General features: G+C 45.1%; 1 protein-coding gene across 2 annotated transcripts in view; it reads right to left on the reverse strand.

The window, feature by feature from the left end:
* The window catches only part of LOC139267485 (dynein axonemal heavy chain 8-like), a 2,569,686-nt gene that overhangs the window by 667,653 nt on the left and 1,875,173 nt on the right, over positions 1–26,860 (reverse strand). For both annotated transcript variants that reach the window (XM_070885867.1, XM_070885866.1), the window contains 2 exons: positions 19,963–20,103; positions 18,104–18,332 (listed from right to left, as the gene is read on the reverse strand). In XM_070885867.1, the coding sequence (XP_070741968.1) occupies positions 18,104–18,332; positions 19,963–20,103 (370 nt within the window). The remainder of the gene's footprint in view (positions 1–18,103; positions 18,333–19,962; positions 20,104–26,860) is intronic.

Here is a 26,860-nt window from a genome sequence, read left to right on the forward strand (position 1 = left end):
CGTAGAGTGCACATCCTGTGGCATGTGGGAAGTCCTGGACTTTGCTCCAGCTGCAACTACTCGAGCTCCACATTTCGGAGCTTGAGCGGCAGCTAGAGTCAATACGGTGCATCCCAAAGCTGAGAGCTACGTGGATAGCACGTTTCAGGAGGTGGTCACTGTTATATATGTGGACTTGTATTTACTCTGTACAGCCACCAGAGGGCTCATTCCCCGGTGTCCCAAGGGATCCCATAATCCCTTGGGAGCACAGGCATTTAAGAAGGCTTCAAAGGTTGGAGAGGCACTCTGGAGATCTGCAAATAAAAGACTAAGGTCACACTTTACTTTGAGCTCAGTGTTTAGTCGGACTCTTTCTCCATACACTACAACTGGCGACGAGGTACAGATAGTGAACCTAAAGATACAGAGAACAGTGGGCATCCTGGAGAAATATTCGGAGGGAGATGATTAGGGAACTTTTGTGGAGCGACTCGACCAATACTTCGTGGCCAATGAGCTAGATGGGGAAGAGAGTGTTGCCAAACGAAGGGCGATCCTCCTCACCGTCTGTGGGGCACCAACGTATGGCCTCATGAAGAATCTGCTCATTCCAGCGAAACCCACGGAGAAATCGTACGACGATTTGTGCAAATTGGTCCGAGAGCATTTGAACCTGAAGGAAAGCGTTCTGATGGCGAGATACCGGTTCTACACCTACAAAAGGTCTGAAGGCCAGGAAGTGGCGAGAGTTATGTCGCAGAGCTAAGACGCCTTGCAGAACATTGCGAATTTGAAGGACATTTGGAGCACATGCTCAGAGATTTTTTCGTACTTGGCATTGGCCACGAAACCATACTTCGCCAACTTTTGACTGTAGAGACCCCAACCTTGAGTAAGGTCATAGCGATAGCCCAGGCGTTCATTGCCACCAGTGACAATACGAAGCAAATCTCTCAGCACACAAGTGCTGCTACAAGTACTGTGAACAAAGTGATGTTTTTTTCGAATTATAACATACAGGGCAGGTCACACATACCTGCAGCTACACGTCCGCAGATGTCTCAGAGTCCACCATCAAGGGTGATGAATGCAAGGACATTAATACCTTGTTGGCACTGCGGGGATGATCATCGTTTCCATTCATGCCGATTCAAAGGATACGTTTGCAAGGGCTGTGGAACAATGAGACACCTCCAACGAGTGTGCAGGCGAGCTGCTCAGTCTGTTAAACCTGCAAACCACCAGGTTGCAGAGGAGGATCATGAATAAACAGAGCCTCAGATAGAGGAGGCAGAGGTACATGGGGTACACACATTCACCACGAATTGTCCCCCGATAATACTGAATGTTGAACTAAATGGGCTCCCGGTGTCAATGGAGCTGGACACGGGTGCAAGCCAGTCCATCATGGGCAAAAAGACTTTCGAAAGGTTATGGTGCAACAAGGCCTCAAGGCCAGTCTTAACTCCAATTCGCACGAACTAAGAATTTACACAAAAGAACTGATTTCTGTCATCGGCAGTGCTACCGTAAAGGTCTTCTATGATGGAGCGGTGCACAAGTACCACTCTGGGAGCTACCGGGCGATGGTCCCACGCTGCTCGGCAGGAGCTGTCTGGGAAAGATACGCTGGAACTGGGATGACATCCGAGCGCTATTGCCCGCTGATGACACTTCGTGTGCACAGGTTTTAAACAAATTTCCTTCGCTGTTCGAACCAGGCATCGGGAAATTCCAAGGAGCAAAAGTGTAGCTCCACCTAATTCTGGAGGCGCGACCCATCCATCACAGGGCGAGAGCAGTATGTACATGATGAGAGAAAGGGTAGAGATCGAGCTAGACTGGCTATAAAGAGAGAGCATTATTTCACCGATCGAGTTCAGTGAGTGGGCCAGTTCTATTGTCCCAGTCCTCAAGGGAGATGGCACCGTCAGAATCTGTGCCGATTATAAAGTAACTATCAATCGTTTCTCCCTGCAGGACCAATACCCACTCCCAAAGGCCGACGACTTCTTTGCAATGCTAGCTGGAGGAAAGATGTTCATGAAGTTGGAACTGACTTCAGCTTACATGACGCTGGAACTGGAGGAATCATCGAATGCCCTCACCTGCATCAACACGCACAAAGGTCTTTTTGTTTATAACAGATGTCCGTTTGGAATCCGATCAGCTGCGGCGATATTCCAGAGAAACATAGAAAGTTTACTGAAGTTGGTCCCGCATACCATGGTCTTCCAGGACGACATCTTGGTCGGAAAACAGTCGAGCACCTGCAGAACCTGGAGGAGGTTCTTAGTCGACTCAAACTTGTGGGGCTCGGGTTAAAACGCACGAAGTTCGTTTTCCTGGTGCCTAAAGTGGAGGTCCTGGGAAGGAGGATTGCGGCGGACGGCATCAGGCCCACCAATACGAAGAAGGAGGCAATCGAGAATGCACCGAGGCCACAGAATGTGACGGAGCTGTGGTCGTTTCTGGGACTATTGAACTACTTTGGTAACTTCTTACCGGGTCTCAGCACCCTGCTAGAACCACTACATGTCTTACTACGAAAAGGAGGCAAATGGGTTTGGGTCAAAAGCCAAAAAAATGCCTTTGTAAAACGAGAAAATTGTTATGCTCAAACAAATTGCTTGTGTTCTATGATCCATGTAAGCGTTTGGTACTACGCGTCGTCATATTGTGTCGGGTGTGTATTGCAACAAGCTAATGATTTCGGGAAACTGCAACCGGTTGCTTATGCATCCAGGAGTCTGTCTAAGGCCGAGAGATCCTACAGCATGATTGAAAAAGAAGCATTAGCGTATGTCTATGAGGTAAAGAAAATGCATCAATAACTGTTTGGGCTAAAATTCGAATTGGAAACTGACCATAAGCCTGTTTTCCGAGAGTAAAGGGATAAATATCAATGCACGGCCCGCATCCAGAGATGGGCGCTCACGTTGTGCGCATACAACTATGCCATCCGCCACAGGCCAGGCACCAGAAAACTGCGCCGATGCTCTCAGTAGGCTGCCATTGCCCATCACGGGAGTGGAAATGGCGCAGCCCGCAGATCTAACCATGGTTATGGAAGCATTTGAGAGTGAACAATCACCCGTCACTGCCCGGCAGATCAAAACCTGGACAAGCCAGGACCCCTCATTATCTCTGGTCAAAAACTGTGTGCTTCACGGGAGCTGCTCCAGTGTCCCAGTGGAAATGCAGGAAGAGATAAAGCCGTTCCAATGGCGCAAAGATGAAATGTCTATACAGGCAGACTGCCTTCTGTGGGGCAATCGAGTTGTGGTCCCCAAGAAGGGCAGAGACACCTTCATCAATGACCTCCACAGTACCCACCCAGGCATCGTAATGATGAAAGTGCTAGCCAGGTTCCACGTGTGGTGGCCCGGTATCGATGCGGACTTAGAGTCCTGCGTTCACAGATGTAATACATGCTCGCAGTTAAGCAGTGTACCCAGGGAGGCGCTGCGAAGTTTATGGTCTAGGGTATACGTCGACTATGCAGGCCCGTTCTTAGGTAAAATGTTCCTTGTGGTTGTAGACACGTACTCGAAGTGGATTAAATGTGAAATAATGTCGGCTAGTACATCCGCTGCCACTACTGAAAGCCTGCAGGCCATGTTTGCCACTCACGGCTTACCCGATGTTCTGGTGAGCGACCACGGGCCATGTTTTATCAGTGCTGAGTTCAAAGAATTCATGACCCGTAACGGGATCAAACATGTCACATCTGCCCCGTTTAAACCAGTGTCCAATGGTCAGGCAGAGAGAGCAGTGCAAACCATCAAGCAAGGCTTGAAGAGGGTAACTGAAGGCTCACTGCAGACTCGCCTATCCCGAGTCCTGCTTGGCTATCGCACAAGACCCCACTCACTCACTGGGATCCCACCTGCTGAACTGCTCATGAAAAGAGCACTTAAGACAAGGCTCTTGTTAGTTCACCCTGATCTACATGAACAGGTCGAGAGCAGGCGGCTTCAACACAGTGCATACGATGATAGCGCAAATGTGTCATGCGAGATTGAAGTCAATGATGCTGTATTTGTATTAAATTATGGACAAGGTCACAAGTGGCTTCCCGGCACTGTTGGGGCCAAAAAGGAGAGCAGAATGTTTCGGGTCAAACTTTCAAATGGACTCATTTACCGGAAACACTTGGACCAAATCAAACTCAGATTCACGGACTAGCCTGAGCAACCCACCTTGGACCCTACTTTTTTTGATTCCCCCAACATACACACCAGTGGAAAACGACACCACGGTTGACCACGAAGCAGAACCCATCATTCACAGCAGCCCTGCAGGGCCCAACAAATGATTCAACAATACCAACTTTCACACCGAGACGATCAACCAGGGCAAGAAGGGCCCCAGATCGACTCACATTGTAAATAGTTACACTGTTGTCTTTGGGGGGGAATGGTGTTATATATGTGGACTTATATTTACTCTGACAGCCACCAGAGGGCTCATTCCCCAGAGTCCCAAAGGAGAGGCATTCTGAGACCTACAAACAAAAGACTAAGGTCACACTTTATTTTGATCTCACAGTGTTCAGTCTGACTCTTTCTCCATACACTACAGTCAACCCGCAACTTAAAAGCGTTTAAGCTGAGGGGAAGAAGCTGACCACCAGATGAAGTATGAACACTCGGATGGTAGTGCAGGAGTGCCCCCGTGAGTCTATCTCATATTCAAACCAATATTCACTTCTGAGTATCGGTGAGGGTGATGGTGCCTCTTGGGAGTGCAGCCAGAGCCAATTTCAAGGCACCATGGATACCTCAGCTGCACAGTGGGGAGGGATGAAGAATAAAAGAGCTCTAGTGATAGGGGGTTCTATAGTTAGGAGAACATAGAGTCATTTCTGTGGCTGCAGACATGACTCACGAATGGTATGGTGCCTCCCTGGTGCCAGGGTCAAGGATGTCACAGAGCAGACGCGGGGCAGGGTAAACAGCTAGGGGTCGTTTTCCATATCGGGACCAACGACATAGGTAGAATTTAGGGAGCTAAGAACATTAAAGGGTAGAACCTCAAAGGTAGTAATTTCCAGGTTACTACCGGTACCACGTGTTAATGAGTACAAGAATAGCAGGATAGAGAGGATGGGCGCTTAGCTGGAGGGGCCTTTAAATTCTTGAGGCACTGGGACTGCCTCTGGGGGAAGATGTGACCTGTACAAACTGGACAGGTTGCACCTCAACAGCGCCAGGACCAATATCCTCGAGGGAAGTTTTGCAAGTGCTGTTGGGGAGAGTTTAAGCTAGCTTGGCAGGGGGATGGGAACCTGAGAATGAATTCAATTGAGAAGGAAGTAAAGCAGATATTGGATAAGAATCTAGAAAGCGAATCTGTAAGACAGAGGAAAAAGGCCCTCTGTAGGGCCTGTAGGTAAGTAGAAAGCAAGGAGGTCTTCCTGTGCTAACTGGTATATACTTTAATGCAAGGTGTATAGCGAATAAGGCGGATGAGTTAAGAGCACAGGTAGATACTTGGGACTATGACATTATAGCCATTACAGAAACATGGCTGAAAGAGGGGCAGGTTTGGCAGATCAATATTCCTGGTTACACGATTTTTAGACAAGACAGAGAGGAGGGTAAAAAGGGCGGGGGGCGGTTGTGGTATTGATTAAAGAAACTATTAAAGCGGTGAGGAGGGATGATATGTTAGAGAGATCATCAAATGAGGCCATATGGGTTGAACTAAAAAATAAAAAAGAGGCGCTCACACTGTTGGGTGTGTATGATAGACCCGCAAACAGTGGGAGGGAGATAGAGGCGCAAATATGTCGGCAAATTGCTGTGAAGTCCAAAAACTATAGGTTAGTAATAGTAGGGGATTTTAACTATCCAAATATTGATTGGGACAAATATAGTGTGTGCGGAATTCTTAAAATGCATTCAAGAGAACCTTTTTAGTCAGTATGTAACAAGCCCAACACGAGAGGGGGCGGTTTTGGATTTAGTTTTGGGGAATGAAGCTGGGCAGGTTGAAGGAGTATTAATGGGAGAACACTTAATGGGAGATTCTTATTATCCAATATCTGCTTTACTTCCTTCTCAATTGAATTTATTCTCAGGTTCCCATAATTCAGTCAGATTCAAGTTAGTTATGGATAAGGACAAGGATAGGCCTGGAATAAAAGTCTCAAATTGGGGAAAAGCTAATTTTGCTAAGTTAAGGAGTGATTTGGCCACAGTGGACTGGAAACAGCTACTTGTGGGTAAATCAGTATTGGAACAATGGGAGGCATTCAAGGAGGAGATCCGGAAAGCTCAGGCCAAACATGTACCCTTAAAGGAAAAGGGTGAGAATAACAATTCTAGAGCCCCCTGGATGTCTAAGTACTTACAGGGGAGGATCCGGACGGCTAAATACTGTAGAACCTTTAGAGGAATATAGAAAGTTAAGAGGCAAAATTAAAAAGGATATTAGGAATGCTAAGAGAGAGCATGAAAAATTCTTGGCTAGTAAAATTAAGGAAAACCCAAAGATGTTCGATAAATATATGAAGAGTAAGCCTGAAGGCTCTGAGTCTCAATGCAAGGAGCATTCATAATAAGGTGGACGAATTAACTGCGCAGATAGCTGTTAACGGGTATGATGTAATTGGGATTACAGAGACATGGCTCCAGGGTAACCAAGGCTGGGAACTCAACATCCAGGGGTATTTAATATTCAGGAAGGATAGACAGGAAGGAAAAGGAGGTCAGGTAGCATTAATGGTTAAAGAGGTTAACGCAATAGTAAGGAAGGACATTAGCTTGGATGATGTGGAATCGATATGGGTAAAGCTGTGAAACACCAAAGGGCAGGAAACATTAGTGGGAGTTGTGTACAGACCACCAAACTGTAGTAGGGAGGTTGGGGATAGCATCAAACAGGAAATTAGGGACGCGTGCAATAAGGGTACAGCAGTTATCATGGGTGACTTTAACCTACATGTTGATTGGGCTAACCAAACTGGTAGCAATACTGTGGAGGAGGATTTGCTGGAGAGTATAAGAAATGATTTTCTAGACCAATATGTCGAGGAACCAACAAGAGAGCAGGCCATCCTAGACTGGGTCTTGTGTAACGAGAGAGGATTAATTAGCAATTTGGTCATGCGTGGCCCCTTGGGGAAGAGTGACCATAATATAGTAGAATTCTTCATTAAGATGGAGAGTGACACAGTTAATTCAGAGACTAGGGACCTGAACTTAAAGAAAGGAAACTTTGATGGCATGAGGCGTGATTTGGCTAGGATAGACTGGTGAATGATACTTAAAGGATTGACGGTGGATAAGCAATGGCAGACATTTAAAGATCACATGGATGAACTTCAACAATTGTACATCCCTGTCTAAAACAGGAAAGGTGGCTGAACCGTGGCTAACAAGGGAAATTAGGGATAGTGTTAAATCCAAGGAAGAGGCATATTAATTGGCCAGAAAAAGCAGCAAACCTGAGGACTGGGAGACATTTAGAATTCAGCAGAGGAGGACTAAGGGTTTAATTAGGAGGGGGAAAATAGAGTATGGGAGTAAGCTTGCAGGGAACATAAAAACTGACTGCAAAAGCTTCTATAGATAGGTGAAGAGAAAAAGATTAGTGAAGACTAATGTAGGTCCCTTGCAGTCAGAATGAGGTGAATTCATAATGGGGAACATGGAAATGGCCGACCAATGAACAAATACTTTGGTTCTGTCTTCACTAAGGAAGACACAAATAACCTTCCGAAAATACTAGGGGTGCGAGGGTCTAGCGAGAAGGAGGAACTGAGGGAAATCCTTATTAGCCAGGAAATGGTGTTAGGGAAACTGATCGTCTGCATCCCAGAGTACTTAAGGAAGTGGCCTTAGAAATAATAGATGCATTGGTGGTCATTTTCCAAAATTCCATGGACTCTGGATCAGTATCTATGGATTGGAGGGTAGCTAATGTAACCCCACGTTTTAAAAAAAGGAGAGAGAAAACTGGGAATTATAAACCGGTTAGCCTGACATCGGTGGTGGGGAAAATGCTGGAATCAATTATTAAAGATGTAATAGCGGCGCATTTGGAAAGCAGGGACATGATCAGTCCAAGTCAGCATGGATTTATGAAAGGGAAATCATGCTTGACAAATCTTCTCGAACTTTTTGAGGATGTAACTAGTCGAGTGGATAAGGGAGAACCAGTGGATGTGATTGTTTGGACTTTCAAAAGGCTTTTGACAAGGTCCCACACAAGAGATTAGTGCGCAAATTTAAGGCACATGGTATTGGTGGTAATGTATTGACGTGGATAGAGAATAGGTTGGTAGACAGGAAGCAAAGATTGGGAATAAATAGGTCCTTTTCAGAATGGCAGGCAGTGACTAGTGGGGTGCCGCAAGGTTCAGTGCTGGGACCCCAGCTATTTACAATATACATTAATGATTTGGACGAAGGAATTGAATGTAATATCTCCAAGCTTGCAGATGACACTAAGCTGGGTGGCAGTGTGAGCTGCGAGGAGAATGCCAAGAGGCTGTTGGATGACTTGGACAGTTAGGTGAATGGGCAAATGCATGGCAGATGCAGTTTAATGTGGATAAATGTGAGGTTATCCACTTTGGTGGCATAAACAGGAAGGCAGATTATTAACTGAATGGTGACAGATTAGTAAAAGCGGAGGTGCAACGAGACCTCGGTGTTATGGTACATCAGTCACTGAAGATAGGCATGCAGGTACAGCAGGCAGTAAAAAAAGCTAATGGCATGCTGGCCTTCATAGCGAGAGGATTTGAGTATAGGAGCCGGGAGGTTTTACTGCAGTTGTACAGGGCCTTGGTGAGGCCACACCTTGAGTATTGTGTGCAGTTTTGGTCTCCTAATCTGATACTGAGGGAGTGCAGCGAAGGTTCACCAGACTAATTCCCGGGAAAGCAGGACTGACATATGAAGAAAGACTGGATCGACTAGGCTTATACTCACTGGAATTTAGAAGAATGGAAGGGAATCTCATAGAAACATATAAAATTATGACGGGACTGGACAGGTTAGTTGCAGGAAGAATGTTCCCGATGTTGGGGAAGTCCAGAACCAGGGGTCACAGTCTAAGGATAAGGGGTAATATAGGACCGAGATGAGGAGAAACTTTTTCACCCAGAGTGGTGAACCTGTGGAATTCTCTTCCACACAAAGTTGTTGAGTCCAGTTCATTGGATATAGTCAAGAGCGAGTTAGATGTGATCAGCCATGATCTTATTGAATGGTGGTGCGGGCTCGAAGGGCCGAATGGCCTACTCCTATGTTTCTATGTTTCTTACGGCTAAGGGGATCGGGGGGATGGAGAGAAGGCGGGAGTGGGGTACTGAAGTTGCACGATCAGCTATGATCATATTGAATGGCGGTACAGGCTCGAAGGCTCCTGCAGCTATTTTGTATGTTTCTATATTTCTAAGAGGGTAACTAAAGAAAGAGTAGGGACTGTTAGAGACCATGAGGGTAATCTTTATGTGGAGGCGGAAGATGTTGGTATGGTTCTTAATTAATACTTTGCGTCTGTTTTCAAAAAGGGCCATGCAGATACTGCTGTCGAGGAGGAGTGTGATATGCCTATGATGATGATATGCTGGATGAAATAAACATAGTGAGAGAGGAAGTATTAAGGGGTATAGCAGCTATGAAAGTAGATAAGTTCCCAGGCCCGGATGAAATGCATCCCGGGCTGTTGAGCGAAGTAAAAGAGGATATAGCAGAGGCCTTGATAAGGTCCCACATGGTAGACTGGTCACATAGGTTAAAGCCCATGGGATCCAAGGCAAAGTGGCTAGTTGGATCCAAAATTGGCTTAGAGTAGGAAGCAAAGAGTAATAGTTGATGGATGTTTTTGTGACTGGAAGAATGTTTCCAGTGGGGTTCTGCAGGGCTCAGTATGGTGTCCCTTGCTTTTTGTGGCATATATCAATGATTTAGATTTGAATATAGGGAGTATGATTAAGAAGTTTGCAGATGACACTAAAATTGGCTGTGTGGTTGATACTGAAGAGGAAAGTCATGGACTGCAGGAGAACATCAATCTACTGATCAAGTGGGCAGAGCAGGGCAAATGGAATGTAATTCGGAGAAGTGTGAGGTAATGCACTTTGGGAGGGCTAATAAGGAAAGGGTATACACATTAAGGGGTAGGCCACTTAATAATGTAGATGAACAAAGGGACCTTGGAGTGCTTGTCCACAGATCCCTGAAATTAACAGGCCAGGTGGATAAGGTGGTTAAGAAGGCATACGGAATGCTTGTCTTTATTGGCTGAGACATAGAATATAAGAGCAGGAAGGTTATGCTTAAATTGTATAACACTGGTTAGGCCACAGTTGGAGTACTGTGTGCATTTCTGGTCACCGTATTATAGGAAGGACGTGGTTGTGCTAGAGAGGGTACAGAGGAGATTTACTAGAATGCTGCCTGGAATGGAGAATCTTAGTTATGAGGACAGATTGGATAGGCTGGGTTTGTTTTCATTGGAACAGAGGAGGTTGAGAGGAGACCTCATTGAGTTGTACAACATTTTGAAGGGCCTGGATATAGTGGATAGCAAGGGCCTATTTCCATTGGTGGAGAGGTCTACTGCAAGGGGAATAGTTTTAAGGTGGTTGGTGGAAGGTTTAGAGGGGATTTGAGGGGGGGTTTCTTCACGCAGAGGGTTGCAGGGATCTGGAACTCACTGCCTGGAAGGGTGGTTGACGGGTACTTAAAGTGCCGTAACCTGCAGGGTTACGGACCTCGAGCTGGTAATTGGGATTAGACTGGATAACATCTTGTTGGCTGGCACAGACATGATGTTAACTACTGCAGGGAATCGAATACAGCCAGGGTGAACTCCTGGACTATTGTAAATCGCCTGGATGGGTCGTAGAGGAATTTTCCCAAATCTTTTCCCCCAATTGACCTGGGTTTTTATCTGGTTTTTGCCTCTCCCAGGAGATCATATGGCTCCGGTTGGGATGGATTGTAGAATGTTTCAGCGTAAGGAGTGTCACAGTTGTGTGGGGTGGTCTGGTTGGGCTGGGTGCTCTTTGCCTTTCCGCCATTGTTCATTGTTCATAGCTTTATATGTAACCTTCAGGGATGCTGACCAAGGGCCGTGAGGCTTTTTGTCGGCCGGCACGGACACAGTGGGCCAAAATGGCCTCCTTCTGCGCTGTAGATTTCTATGTTTCTATGTTTAAAGAATAGAAAACAGGGACCAAGAGCAGAGGAAGATGGGGAACATATGGAGAATCAGTTTAACTCACAAAGAAAGAGAGGACTTATAGAATGGCAAGGAATAGGAGCCACAGCAAAGTTAGTAGGGGTAAACAGAATGGATATACCGGTAGAAAGTATGTGGGAACACAATGAGAAAATGAGGAGGCAGTTAAAAAGATTTTTGGCAAACAATGAGACTAACCAAAATCAAAACCTTACGAGAGGTATTGTGTGTCGCCTCTATGCGACATTTATGATGAATGTGGTGCAGAAGGTACTGGACAACATAGAGGGTAATCAAATTCCTTTGTTTATTCATGAAGAACAACTGAGAAAATGGTTCAAAGAAACCATGACATAGACTATAAGATGATGTGCCAGATGGGAATGACATTTTGGTCATCCAAAATGAAGGCAGGAATGAGGAAATCCTACCGCTGGTCCTGGCACTATTGTTATCAAAGAATGGGAGTCAACCTTGGGAAGTGTACCGAATAGAGTCTATTGAAGAGTGTAAAGACTCGAATAAGCCCGTACATAAACAATATGAAAAGTACACAAGCCATCTTATAAAGAACACCAGAACTTGGATAGCACTGGACACAGAGTGCTGCAACCTAAATGGGACCATTTGAGTTTGCCGGTGTGCTGTGGTATGAAAATATACCACTCCAGGCTGTGGGTTTATAATTGATGACGAATCACACAATTGTATGAAGAGTCCAAGGGAGAAAAATTCATCCCCTTAGCGCCACCAGTTTGAGCCAGAAGATGGCACTAACTGGGCACTAGAGCAGTATCACCAGGGCGAGTCGAATCTAGCGCTGTACACCAAATCCCATCCCCATTGTGCTGCCAGTAAGAGGTGTCGCTGGGAAAATTAAAACCAGGTGGATTGTGACGTCAGTGAGTTTGCAACGCTCACTGGCTGCCCAATCTGCTAAATTGATTCTCACAACTTACCTTAGCACCTGGAGTAAAAGCCGGCAGGGAGAACTGGCATGAAGATCCAGGAAGCTGGCTCCAGGGAAGTTATTTAAAGAGATCATCAGTAATGATCAACAACTGTCAGGTTCGTGCAATTTCAGTGGTTTCTTATCAGTTTCACATACTGCAACAGTTTCATTCAATAATTTCAGCCATGACCTTATTGAATGGTGGAGCAGGCTTGAGGGACCAAATGGCCTACTCCTGCTCTTATTTCTTATGTTCTTATGTTCCCTACCCGCTCCCCATAACCCTTCACTCCCTTATCGCTCAAAAGTCTGTCTTTCTCCGCCTTAAATATATTCAATGACCCAGCTTCCATAGCTCTCTGGGGCAGCGAATTCCATAGAATTGCCTCAAATGCAAATATATCTTTCCTTAAATAAGGAGACCAAAACAGTATGCAATACTCTAGATATGGCCTCACCAATACCCTGCACAGTTGTAGCAGGACGTCTCTGCTTTTATACTCTATCGCCCTTGCAATTAAGGCCAACATTCCATTTGCCTTCCTGATTACTTGCTGTACCTGCATACTAACTTTTTGTGTTTCATGCACAAGGACCTCAGGTCCTTTTGTACGGCAGCATTTTTTAGTTTCTCTCCATTTAAATAATAAATTGTTTTTTTATTTTTCCTGCCAAAATGGATAACCTCACACTTTCCCATATTATACTCCATCTGCCAAATATTTGCCCACTCACTTATCCTGTCTATATCCCTTCGCAAATTTTGTGTGTCCATCTGCCAAATATTAGCCCATTATTCCATCCCTCTCACAGGCCGTAACACTGAAATGACAGACGTCATAAAAGAATGGTAAGTGAATTAATAAATTTATTAAAATTCTGTGAACACAAATTTACAGCAAAAATATTAACTATTCACCCTTGTGCAATCCCTTAGTCACTACTATGCCTTTGCCTACTCTCGTGCTCCTATGAAATGTTGGCCAAGTGGCTGCAGCAGAGCTGGTGGAAGGTTGCTGAGTGTCCGTGCAGGAGACTTCAGATGGCCTTGGAGGACGCTCTCGACCAGCTCTGGACCAGGAAGGTCTGGCTGTAGACTGAACCACCTCAGCAGTCTGGGCTGGCTGGATGTGAGGCAGCGACAAGAGCAATGGAAGAGTGGCAGTGGTGGGTGCAGAAATTCTGTCATCCTGAGAGAGGTTCCTGCTCCATTGACCCACTGCCACTCCCCCGGGGCAGCACCTCAGCATGCTTGGAGCACAGATTGTTGGCCTGCTGCAACACCGTGAAATCCCTGGTCGATCCAGCCATGATGGCAGCAGTCAGAAGTTGTATGGCAGTCTAAGATTGGATGCCAACAAGCATAGACTGCATTACAGCACTAAGAGGTTGATTCACCTCTGCCTGTGCTGCAATGGAAGCTACCAGATCGGCCATCACACACAGCATCTGCTCTGGGAGTCTACCATCCGTTGTAGACTGGAAATCATGGGCTCCATTGTGTGCAGAGCCTTGTGCAATGTTGGAGGCAGACTCCTCTACACTCCTGATCATTACCAAGAAGCTCTCGGACACTCTTGCCATTGCACCTATCAGCTCCGTGAGCATGCCCATTACTCTTCTTCTCAAGGTCTCCCCATTGAGGTCCTCATCCAAGTCCTGTGCAACAGCTATCCTTTCCCCGGCCTTGCTGCAGCCAACTCATCCCTGGTGCCTTGTTCAGATCTCACAACTCTACCATCCTCTAAAGAAGATGTAGTGTCAGTATCTGAGCTTGTGACTGCGGGTGAGTCATACATAAACGCGGTGTGTTCTTCCTCCTCCTCCTCTTCTCTCACCTCGCTCTATACGGTGGCTGCTAAGATGCTTGCTGATTCTCTGAAAGCATAAAGGCACAAGAGTTGGGTTAAGGTGAGGGGAGGGGGACAGGAAGGTAGAAATGCATGTATTCAGCAGTAGTTGGAAAGTGCGAAATGCGTGTGGGGTGAGGAGGAAGTGGGATGTGAAAAGAAGGAGTAGGGATGAACATACCGTTGTTGTCCCCAAGTCAACAACGGTGCCCACCACCTGGCGCATAATGATTTGCAGCACTCGATTCTCCAGTGCACATATTGGTTGGGTGTTGACTTGTCCACTGCCTGTGCGCTCCTGCTCCTCCTGTTCTGAGCCATTTTGACCTGCAACAGAAAAGAAAGTGTGTGAGTGAGTGTGGAGCAATATGTTTGGGTGATGTGCCTGCCATAGTTGAATTGCTGTTATTGTGTGCAAGGTGTGAGGTGTGGGTGTGAGTGCTGGTAGGTAGAGATTGTTGATGGGTGAGTGCTGGGCTTGTGGTGCTTTGGACAGTGTGTGAAGAATATGGTTCAGTTGGTGATATGTAGCATTTTTTGAAACATTCACTCACCCTGACCACCCGAGTGAGGTCGTTAAATTTCTTCCTGCACTGTGTGTGGATCCTGAGGATCACAGTGTTGCCCAAGACATGCTGTTATCTCTCTCCACATGGTGTGGAAGACTTGTGGAGAGGGCCTCCTGCCACTTGGCAGGTAGAGCACTGCCCTACACCTCTCAACAGCGAAAACCAGCGCTTCAAATGCTTCAGCACAGAATCTGCGGGCTCTCTCCCTGGAGTGTGGATTTGCCATGCGCACACCTGGTTCAGTCCTCTTGCTCTTGCTCTTGCTCTTGCTTCTTCTTCTTCTTCTTCTTCTTCTTCTTCTTCTTCTTCTTGTTCTACTTGCTGAGGTAGCTGCACAGCCAGCAATGCTGAGAATGAGGCTTTACAGCATCAATCAACCTTCCCTTTAAGTAGTGACAAAAGCCTGTGACAATCATGACTTGAGATTAGACTGCACCTGATATTGATCCACCCTTTGAGTGTAACGCCAATGAGCTTGGGTTTTAAGACTTGAATTAGGACACCAGTCATTTGTTTGAGCAGTGAACATGAATTTTGCATGCAGTCTAAAGCATTAAAGTACCTGGCGCTAATTCTCTAACTTTTCTACCGACACCACCCATTCCTTGGCTGTAACGAATTTCTAGCCCAAAGACTCCGGGAAGAGGGTAGGACTAATATAACCTACAAAGGCAAGGAATATTACCATCACAGCTGCTTTTCTGACTGCTGGATTAACACTGATTCCGAGTGTTTCCAGCTGGAAAAAACACAAATCAGTGACAAAACACTGGTGTCGGCACACCATCATAATGCGATCTAGTGAGGAGGTTTTGGAGGATGAGAAGATTCAAGCAATCTCTCACAATGGACATTATATACCCCATCTATCGCTCAGCTTGAAATCTATAATCTACAGAATGAAAACTTCACATATGCTGCAAGATATTAAATTAAAAAACAGGCAATGGTTGGAGACATTCTGGAGTAGCGCTAACTTTTGAAAGCTGGAAAAATTAGTGCCAGGCGCTAATGATTCTTAGTTTTCTGTAAAATAGTTATTAGCACTCCAGGAAGACATTTAGGACTTCTTTTTAACGTTACTTTTTTTTAAAGGCAGAAAAGGCTGAAAACTGCATTGTTTTACTTCATTTTAATTTGCTTCAGTGTGCATGGCCCCTTTAATTCTTCATTGCCCACAATTCCTTGTGAGCTCTACAGCCTCGCTTCCAGAGGCTGTGCAAAGCTCCAACGCCCCTGGTGCACAGGAACTTCATCTCGGATGCCTCCAGCAATGCCACCAAGTCAGCATTGCTTGGAAAGTAAGTGCTGTGCCAACAATCTCCAACCCCCAGACCAATTTTGCCACATTAGCGTTGCGGCCATTTTCAGCGCCCATTAACTCCATTAAATACGCACTCCATTAATGGCCATTTGCTATCTAAAATGAATTTCTCTTCCATCTTCTCCCATGTACCCTATCAAACCCTGAGCATAAACACCGCTTGGACCAATTGGGCTGAATGGCTTATTTCTGTGCTGTATATTCTATCTGATTCTATATACCCCTAGAATCCTTTGCTCCTCTTATTTTCCAAGCAAAATATGGCCACCTTTTTCTTCCTACCAAAATGCACCGTCAGACACTTATCTATATTCCAAACATTTGCCAATTACACGCCCATATATGAGTCCTCCTCAGTGTTACCTATACCCGCCTATTTGGTGTCATCCACCAATTTAGAAATTGGGCTTCGAGTTCCCAATTCCAAATCATTTATGTAAATGGTGAACAACAATGGTCCCAGCACTGCTCCTTGTGGAACACTACTTCCCAACTTCTGCCAGTCTGAGTAATTACCCTTAGAACATAAGAAATAGGAGCAGAAATAGGGCCATTCAGTCCTTCGGTCCCAAGAGCTTGCTCCACCATTCTATAAGATCATGCCTGAAATTCTACAAGCATCACCTTCTCATTTGAAATCTTGCTGACTGCCTTTTACCACGTTTATAATTATATTATGTTTATATTATATTTTGGTTTCTCAATGTTTTTACTTGGCTAATAATGCTTTATGTAACTATAACCAATGTTCCCTCTCTGAGTAGTTGCACACCTGCTCAGTTCCACGCAGCCCGCGACCGGCTGTTTAAATGTGAAATTTTGCGCATGCACGAAACTTAGGATAGACCGCGCAACCCATTAAAGGGGCCATGCAAACACCAAAAATTAAGAACACTGACTATATCACAAAACACCTTGCATTTATATTGTATAGTAAAATGTCCCAAGACACTTCACCAGAGCATTATTTGACACCGAGCCACATAAGGAGATAATAGGACCGATGACCAAAGCTTGGTCAGAGAGGTAGGTTTTAAGAAGCATCCTAAAAGGAGAGAGGTGGCGAAGTTTAGGGAGGCAATTCTAGAACTTAGGGCATAAGCAGCTGAAAGCAGGGCCCCCAGGGGTGGACCGATTAAAAACAGGAATGTGCAAGAGGCTAAAATTAGAGGAGAGCATGATATCTCGGAGGGCTGTAGGGCTGGAAGAGATTACAGAGATAGGGAGCAGCAAGGCTATGGAGGGATTTGAAAACAGGATGGGAATTTTAAAAGCACTTAAGAAAATGTGTGTTGTTAGTGTTCAAGACTCCTTGCTGGAAACATGGAATCATAAACACCCCCAATAAAGCAATATATTGTGTAATTACTTTGCTCATTAATAAGGTGCATTGTTCTCAGCCATGGGGTTCTGAATGGGTTGCACTTATTGATCCTGAAGTGATTTCTTCGCTGCGTTGGATGAGGTCGCCTCTTTCTCAAAATTCAGCTCTTTGTCATTTTTTTTTAAAGCGGACCGGAAGTCGGTCATAATGGGGGCAGAAGTGGGGTGGTAAGCAGCAGATTGCCAACAAGAGGGGCGGAAGTGGAGGCGGGCAGAGTCACCGCCGCTGTCAATCATCAGCGGAGCAGTGATGATGTCATGACTTATGTGCGTCACCACGTCTCTCCACTTCACTTAAAGGGGAGAGCCACTTCGAGCTCTGCGAACATTTTAGTTCGGTCCACTGGGATTCGAGGGATGGTTTTGGCCGGGCCAGCGGCCTGGCACCCAAGAGAGCATAGCAAGCTGCCTGTTGGCGGCCCGGCCAAACCCGGGGGCATAACTGGCCGGCCGAACTGGAAGTCGACCAGCAAAAAAAAAACATGCCAGCTGCACAGCCAAGTCCCACACACAGACAACAAGGTGCACCGCCAGCAAAAGCTGTCGGGGGCACCGCTCGGCGGATCGTGGATTTCTGAAACTGAATTTGACTGGAGGTGCGGGAGATTGGCAGTGCGCCCATTGATGACGCACTTAGGACTGGTTGGCAGCAGTGGGGCGGAAGTGGGGACTGCTGCAAAATCCACCAAGGTAAATTTCGCTAGCAGCGGCCATTCGACTGGAAAGCGGCAGCTACTGGACTCTGCTGCTTGGCTGCCGCTTTCTGGTGGCAAGAGGCCTTTTTGGGAGGCTGAATTTTGGCCCCATGGTATCTAAAACATAATTTAATTGTTCCTACCTGTGTTATTAACAAGAAACTCAAACATGGTGTGGTTGCTATCTTCAGGGATCTCAGGTAAGTCAAGTTTGCTGTCATGGTTTCGCAGGAATTTCTCAAGTTTAGTTCTGCTGTCTAGCTCCAACAGGGAACCAACACTCCACATCAACGCAAATACAAAGAGCCGCCTAAGTCGTACTTCACCAATATTCACGCCAACCTCCATTAAACCATCTAGCAGGGTAATGGACTAAAGGAAGGGAAAAGTATATATTGTTAATGACTGTCTCTCTAGGATTTGGCTATTTCCTTTAAAGGAAACATTAAGAATGTTTAAGTATTTTGCAAATGTAATTAACATCCCAGTGAAGCATATCAATATACCACTGACGTATCAATATACTGTGTCAGGGAATTGCAGAATAAGGATTCCCAACTCAATACTCCATATGGAAAGCTTCTATGCTAAATCGGTCAGAGAGGAGCATCTCTGAAATGCAGCGCTCATTTCCCTGTTTGGACCAAGGCTATAATGAGGTCTGAAACGGTGTATCGGTGAGCAGTTTACAGGTGGGTAAGTGCTGCTTCATAGCACTGTTGAGGACTCATTCTAACGCTATGCTGATGACTGAGAGTAAGCTTGAATATGTCCTGCATTTTTGTGAACAGCACACCTGGGCAATTTTCCACATTGTGGGGTAGATGCCAATATTGTAACTGTACTTCAACAGCTTAGCTATGGATTCAACTAGTTCTGGAGCACAGTTCTTCAACATTACACCTGATGTTGTCAGGTCCCGTAGTTAACTTGCTGTCTCCAGTTCATTCATCACTTTCTTGATGTCATGTGGTGTGAATCAAATTGGCTAAAGGTTGGTATCTATGATAATGGTGCCCTCAGGAGGAGGCCGAGAAACATCATCCATTCAGCATTTCTGGTTGAAGGTGCTTACAGACACTTCAGCATTCACGTGCTGGTCTCTACCATCGTTTAGGATAGTGATGTTTATGGATCCTCCTCCTCCTGTTAATTGTTTAATTCTCCACCACCATTCACAACTGGATGTAGTAGTATTTCACAGCTTTTACCTGATCCATTGGTTGTGGGATTGCTTAGCTCTGTCTATACCGTACTGCTGCTACTGTTTAGTATGCATATAGTACTGTGTTGTGGCTTCACCAAATATTTTTGAGGTAGCCCTGGTGCCTCTTAGATTCTCAGTTTTGAGCTGCTAGATCAGTTCTTGCTCTATCCCACTAACACAGTAGTGGTGCAACATGACACGATGGCAGGTGTCCACAGTGTGAAGACGGGACTTGGTCTCCATGAGGCCTGTGCGGTGGTCACTCCTAACAATACTGTTATGCATAGATGTCATGCATCTGAGAAAGGTAGATTGGTGATGACGAGGTCAAGTTCTTTCCTCGTGTTGGTCCTCTAATCACCTGCTGCAAACCTAGTCAGGCAAATATGTCCTTCAGGACTCGTCTCACTCGGTCAGTATGAGCGAGCCAGTCTTAGTGATGGACATTGAAGTTTCCCACCCGGAGTATATTCTGTGTACTTGTTACATTCAGTGCTTGCTCCAAGTGGTCTTTGACAGGGAGAAGTACTGATTCATCAGCTGAGGGAGGGCAGTTATCAGCAGAAGGCTTATCCAGTCATTCTTGACCTAAAGCCATGAGACATCATGGGGTCTAAAGTCAATGTTGAGGACTCCTAGGGCCACTCCCCAACTGTATAGTACTGTGACCCCATCTCTCGTGAATCTATCCTGCCGGTGGGACAGAACATACCCAGAAATGGTATTGGAGGAGTCTAGGATGTTTTAAAACAAATATACATACAAAGCTAACATTACAGTGGAGAGGTTTCCAACCTGCACAATGTAGTTGCACTCCAGCAGCTCCATTACTGGATTGAGATTTAATTTCATGTATTCATAACTATCTTCAAAGGCTTTGTTATACAAGTCTTGCAGAATCTCAGCCTCATGAGGAATATGCCTTTTTAACCAAGCCTATAAGTCAAAACATAGAAACTTTCAGAATAATGAGGAAGAGGGACAATTTATGCCTCAGTTTGTCAAGCAAAATATGGCAAAATATAGGCAGGAGATAGTAATAGACTATTCATCTGTGTTTAGTGCCTCCCTCATCATTGGTTAACTATCATTAGCAAATGAAACCGAGGCCTAGAAATGGACGGTGCCATGGGCCAGCGCTATTTGGGTGTGCCCATTTAAAAAAAGAAAGACTTGGATTTATATAGTTCCTTTCATGACTACCGGACATCTCAAAGTGCTTTACAGCCAATGAAGTACTTTTGGAGTGTAGACCCTGTTGTAATGTTGGAAACACGGCAGCCCAATTCGTGCAAAAGCAAGCTCTCATAAACAGCAATGTGATAATGACCAGACAATCTGTTTTTGTTATATTGATTGAGGGATAAATATTGGTCAGGATACTGGGGATAAGTCCTCTGTTCTTCTTCGAAATAGTGCCATGGGAACTTATACATTCACCTGAGAGAGCAGACGGGGCCTTGGTTTAACGTTTCATCCGAAAGACGTCACCTCCAACAGGGCAATGCTCCCTTAGCACTGCACTGGAGTGTTGGCCTAGATTTTTGTGCTCAAGTCCCTGGTGGTGCAGGCAGCACGTATAAGTCGTGCTGCCTGCTCATTTACACGATTGATCTCACTGCTAAACGTGCTGCTGGTTGGGTTAGCACTCAACAGCTGGGCCGATATCGGTGCAGTTAAATGGCCAGTAATGTTTGGTCTAGTCCCTCTCCACTACTTGAAGGGGAGGTGCTTGAATGCAGCAGCACTTCATTGTCATTGGAGTTTGAAGACATTGCTCAGCAACAACACAGAGAACGAGTCAGAAGGTTCTCCGATGCGGCTCTCGAGGCATCAGTAGTGGCAGTGGAGAGAAGGCGGGGTGTCCTGTTCCCGCAGGATGGCAAAAAGCCATCAAAGCACACATGCAAAAGGCTCTGGCAAGAGATACCTGCGTACGCCACAGCGAACAGTGTCATACCCCAGACATGGATCCAGTGCCGAAAGAAGTTTAATGACCTCACACGGCTGATCAAGGTGAGTGAAGGCTTCAACAAATGCCATATCTCATCATCTGCACCACACACATACTCAATGTACCACACTCCATCATTCACTTACCAATAATATCGACTTATACCACTCATACCTCACAATCAGAGCTTCACCTCACCCTCACAACCTTACCATTGCTGCAATACTCACACCCACATCTCACACCTTGCATACACTGACAGCTATTCAACTATGGCAGGCACATCACCCAAACACATTGCACCACACTCACCGACACACTTCCTTTCTCTTGCATGCTAAGGTGGCTCACAACCATCATGAGCAGTGGAAGACAGGAGGCAGCCAAATGCATTAGACACTGAGCCAACTGGAGGAGATGGTGCTCGACATCATTGGAGGGGAGGTTACCGGGGCCATGGTAATGGGTGAAGTTGAAGCCTTTGGGGACAATATTGGTATGGTTATTCTTAATCCTTCTTCTCACATCCCACTTCCTGCTCATACCAAAATCCCTTCTCACTTACAAGCGGCTGATGATGTTTACATGCATATCTTGCTTTCCAATTGCTCCCCTCACTACAACCCGACTCGTGCCTTTCTGCTTTCAGATAACCAAGAACTGCCACCGTATCACGTCCCCCCACTTCCCGGGTCCCACGGTGGCGGCCATTTTTGGTGGGTCAAATGCATTGCCAATGTTCACTGTTGTCCATGTTCACTGGATATATGTAGATTATGCAGATCATAAAGTCAGTGAGTGTTCAACACTCACCTGATGTCCGATCTGCCATTTTCGCATTTGCCGCTCTACTTACTGGCCTGTGTTAATTACAACCAGCTGACCAAGCATTCACACACAGGAAGGAGGCTCCAGCAACATTATTTAAAGGGATCAGCAGCGAAAACTTGCAGCTGACATACTTTTTCAGTTTGACTGGCTCTGTGTAACTTTCTGCAACTCTTGCAGTTTTCTAAACTTCTTTCAAGTTCCTAAGATAGCAGGGAGTGTTGATGCACGTGGAGAACTATTTCATTCTTATTAAAAGGCTTCTGCTTACAACACTTGCTCACGGTTATGGGGGCTCTACTGGCAGTCCCCCTCGAGCATCTTTGGGAGAGGAAGAGGAAGCAGCGAAGACGACAAGAAATTGCTCACAGAGTGAAGAGGAGATGGGCCTGGTGGGCTCTCAACAGGAGGACTTTCCCACCGAGGGTCTTCCGAGAGCACTTCTCTTATATACACTTAAGCAAGGAGCAGTGTATTAGGAGGCTCCACTTCACTAAGGAAGTGGTCACAGAACTGCCACTTCCAGTAATCAGACTTGCAGCCTGAGAGCAGAATGACCATGGCTCTCCTAGTGTCAGTCAAGGTCACTGTGGTCCTCAATTTCTTCGCCAGCAGATCCTTCCAATCTGTAGCAAGATACATAGCTAACATCTCACAGTTCGTCGTCCATCACTGCATCTGGGCTGCATCCAGGAGGTCACTGAGGCTCACTACACTAGGAGAAGGGACTACATTGTCTTCCCTATGATCAGAGAGAAGCAGGACGAGCGTCCATGTCACTTTGCCAGGATAGTGGACTTCCCTATGGTGCATAGCGCCTTTGAATGTACACACTTGACTTTGTGGACGCTGTATATCAATCCTGAGATCTTTGAGGGTGGCTGCTCAGAGACAAGGGCTATTCGGTCTGCACCTGACTCATGACTCCCCTCTGCTACCCCAACACTTGTGCCCGGTACTCATATATAATGAGAGCCATCCACCAGGAACATCATTGAGTAGAACATCGGGCTACTGAAGCAACAGTTCTGCTGCCTTGATCATTCGGGGAGGAGCCCTCCAGTACACACCGGAGCGAATATTCCAATTCATGGTGGTCTGCTGCATGCTTCACAACTTGGCCATTATGAGTGCCCAACTCTTGCCAGCAGGAGGAGGATGAGGAACAGGAGCAAGAGGAAGAGGATAAGGAGGGAGGGCAGAGGCAAGAAATCAATCCTATCTGGACAAGTTATTCGGGAATGCCTCATCAGACTCCAATTCCAATGAATGAAACCTCAGATCTCTGTTGCTCACCACATCCTTATCATACCATCCCTCTGCCATGGAATATCACAGCATCCTCATGGGCACAAAGCTGTAATGAGAGTCACCCAAAAAAATTCCAAACAAAATTAATAAAGTTATCAAAAATCAATTTACACATATTTATAATAACGATATGAACTAATCATCCTTGTTTAATCCCTTAGTGCCTGTCATTCAGGTGCCCTTTCCTCTCCTGGTGGTTCTACAAAGTGTTCCTCCATGGGCCACTATCTCCTGCCACAGCCTTCGTAAGGCATGTAGCGAGCGCTTACTTCCAGTGTGTGAGAAGAGGACAGCCTGCCTCCTCTCCATGGCCACAACATGTAACTCCAGAGCTGCATTAAAAAATCTCCAGGCTCTCTCCCTTTGAGGCCGCCCCGAGATGACTTTGCAGTACCTTCTTCTTCATCTTCGTCTTCGTCTTCGTCTTCATCTTCTTCTTCTTGAAGCCAGTTAGCTATCCATTCTGTTACTTGTGCCCTGACTTCACATTCTCTGATCTTGTTCATCAGTCCATTATGGAGTACCTTATAAAAAGCCTTGTGAAAATCTAGATAAATTACAGCTACTGCATTACCATCGTCTACTCTCTCTGTTATCTCTTCAAAAAATTCAATGAGGTTGATCAGGAAAGACTTTCCGCTTTGAATTCCATGTTGACTATTCATTATTATATTTCTGGTTTCTAGATGTTCTTCTATGTTCTCCTTTATCGTCCAATTTATCAAGTGTCAGGTGTCAATTTTGTTTTCTTACAACATTCCTGTGAAGCACCTTGTGAAGTTTTACGATGTTAAACTCGTTAATTAATACAAGTTATTGTTGTTGTTTAGTAGGGAATATATTATTTTTCCTACTACCAATGTTAAGCCGACTGGTCTATAATTCTCTGGACATGTTCTACCCCTCTTCTTAAATATAGAAATATTGCATTAGATATCCGCCAGTCCTCTGGCACTATACCTTTTTCTAACGAATTCGTGAATATGTGTAATAATGCTTCTGTTACCTTTTCCCTAGATCATTTTAAAATGCGTGAATGCAATCCATCCGTACCAGCGGTTTTATCCTCTTGGAGTTTGATTAGTTTATTTAATATATCCCATTTTATTTTAAATGCACTTATCCTGGCTAGGGTAGTGAACCGCAAACTAAGGCTGCAGAGAGAGCTTTATACTAATTAGTGGGGGGGAGGGTTCAGATGAGCAGAAGCCTAAAAGCTCAAAGAACAAGGTGAAGGAAATAGAGCAGGGTAGCACTGGGGGAACTGGAAACCAGAGCGTGACAGGAAGGGACAGAATCTATAAACAAAAGAGTGTATCAGAAACTGGGGCCATAGCAGGAGAAAACGGTAAGAAAATATATTTAAAAGCTCTTTTTCTGAATGCACGCAGCATTCAGCGAAACATTCAGAGGTACTTGACAATTCGGAAGGACAGACAGAAAGGAAAAGGGGGTGGGGTAGCACTGTTGATAAAGGATGGAATCATTACAATAGCGAGAAATTATATTAGCTCAAATGATCAGGATGTTGAAACAGTTTTGGTGGAGATAAGGAATAATAAGGGGAAAAAGTCACTGGTGGGCATAGTCTAAAGGCTCCCTAACAGTAGCAACTCTGTTGGTCGGAGTATAAACCAAGAAATAGTGGGGGCTTCTAAAAAGGGAACAGCAATAATCATGGGTGATTTTAACCTGCATATTGATTGGACAAATCAAATTGGTCAGGGTAGTCTTGAGGAAAAATTCATAGAGTGCATAAGGGACGGGTTCCTTGAGCAGTATGTAATGGAACCAACCAGGGGGCAGGCTATCTTAATCTGGTCCTGTGTAATGGGACAGGATTAATAAACAATCTCCTAGTAAAGGATCTCCTTGGAATGATTGATCATAGCATAGTTGAATTTCAAATTCAGATGGGGGGTGAGACAGTTGGATCTCAAACCAGCATACTAAGCTTAAATAAAGGAGACTTCAAAGGTATGAGGGCAGAGTTGGCTAAAGTGGACTGAGAAAATAGATCAAAGTGTAGGACGGTTGATGAACAGTGGCGTACATTTAAGGAGATATTTCATAACTCTCAAGAAAAATATATTCCAGTGAGGAGGAAAGGGTGTAAGAGAAAAGATAGCCATCTGTAGCTAACTGAAGAAATAAAGGACAGAATCCAATTACAAACAAGGGCATACAAAGTGGCCAAAACTAGTGGGAGGACAGAAGATTGGGAAACTTTTAAAAGCCAGCAAAGAATTACTAAAAAAATGATCAAGAAAGGGAAGATAGACGATGAAAGTAAACTAGCACGAAATATAAAAACAGATAGCAAGAGTTTCTACAGGTATATAAAAGGAAAAGAGTGACTAAAGTAAATGTTGGTCTCTTAGAGGATGACACCGGAGAATTAGTGATGGGGAACATGGAGATGGCAGATACTCTGAACAAATATTTTGTATCAGTCTTTATGGTAGAGGACATTAACAATATCGCAATGATGGATAGTCAAGGGGCTATAGGGGGGAGGAACGTAACACAATCACAATCACTCAGGAGCTGGTACTCAGTAAGATAATGGGACTAAAGGCATATAAATCCCCTAGACCTGTTGGCTTGCATCCTAGGGTCTTAAGAGAAGTAGCGGCAGGGATAGTAAATGCATTGGTTGTAATTTACCAACATTCCGTGAATTCTGGGGCGGTCCCAGCAGATTGGAAAACTGCAAATGTAACGCCCCTATTTAAAAAAGGAGGCAGACAAAAAGCAGGAAACTATGATCCAGTTAGCCTAACATCTGTGGTTGGGAAAATGTTGGAGTCCATTGTTAAAGAAGCAATAGCAGGACATTTGGAAAAGCATAATTCGGCCAGGCAGAGTCAGCATCGATTTATGAAGGGGAAGTCATGTTTGACAAATTTGCTGGAATTCTTTGAGGATGTAACGAACAGGGTGGATAAAGGGGAACCAGTAGATGTGGTGTATTTGGACTTCCAGAAGACATTTGACAAGGTGCCACATAAAAGGTTACTGCACAAGATAAAAGTTTACGGGGTAATATGTTAGCATGGATAGAGGATTGGCTAACTAACAGAAAACAGAGAGTCGGGATAAATAGTTCATTCTTGGGTTGGAAATCAGTAACTAGTGGGGTGCAGCAGGGATTAGTGCTGGGACCCCAACTCTTTACAATCTATATTTACAACTTGGATGAAAGGATCGAATGTAACATAGCCAAGTTTTCTGACGATACAAAGATGGGAGGAAAAGCAATGTGTGAGGAGAACACAAAAAACCTGCAAAAGGACATAGACAGGCTAAGTGAGTGTGCAAAAATTGGCAGATGGAGTATAATGTTGGAAAGTGTGAGGTTATGCACTTTGGCAGTAAAAAATCGAGGAGCGTTATTATTTAAATGGAGAAAAATTGAAAGGTGCTGCAGTACAGCGGGACCTGGGGGTCCTGGTGCATGAAACACAAAAGGTTAGTATGCAGGAACAGCAAATGATCAGGAAGGTCAATGGAATCTTGATCTTTATTGCAAAAGGGATGGAGTATAAAAGCAAGGAAGTCTTGCTACAGTTATACAGAGTATTGGTGAGACCACACGTG

This window comes from Pristiophorus japonicus, chromosome 7 (assembly GCF_044704955.1).
Source record: "Pristiophorus japonicus isolate sPriJap1 chromosome 7, sPriJap1.hap1, whole genome shotgun sequence".
Lineage (NCBI taxonomy): Eukaryota > Metazoa > Chordata > Chondrichthyes > Pristiophoridae > Pristiophorus > Pristiophorus japonicus.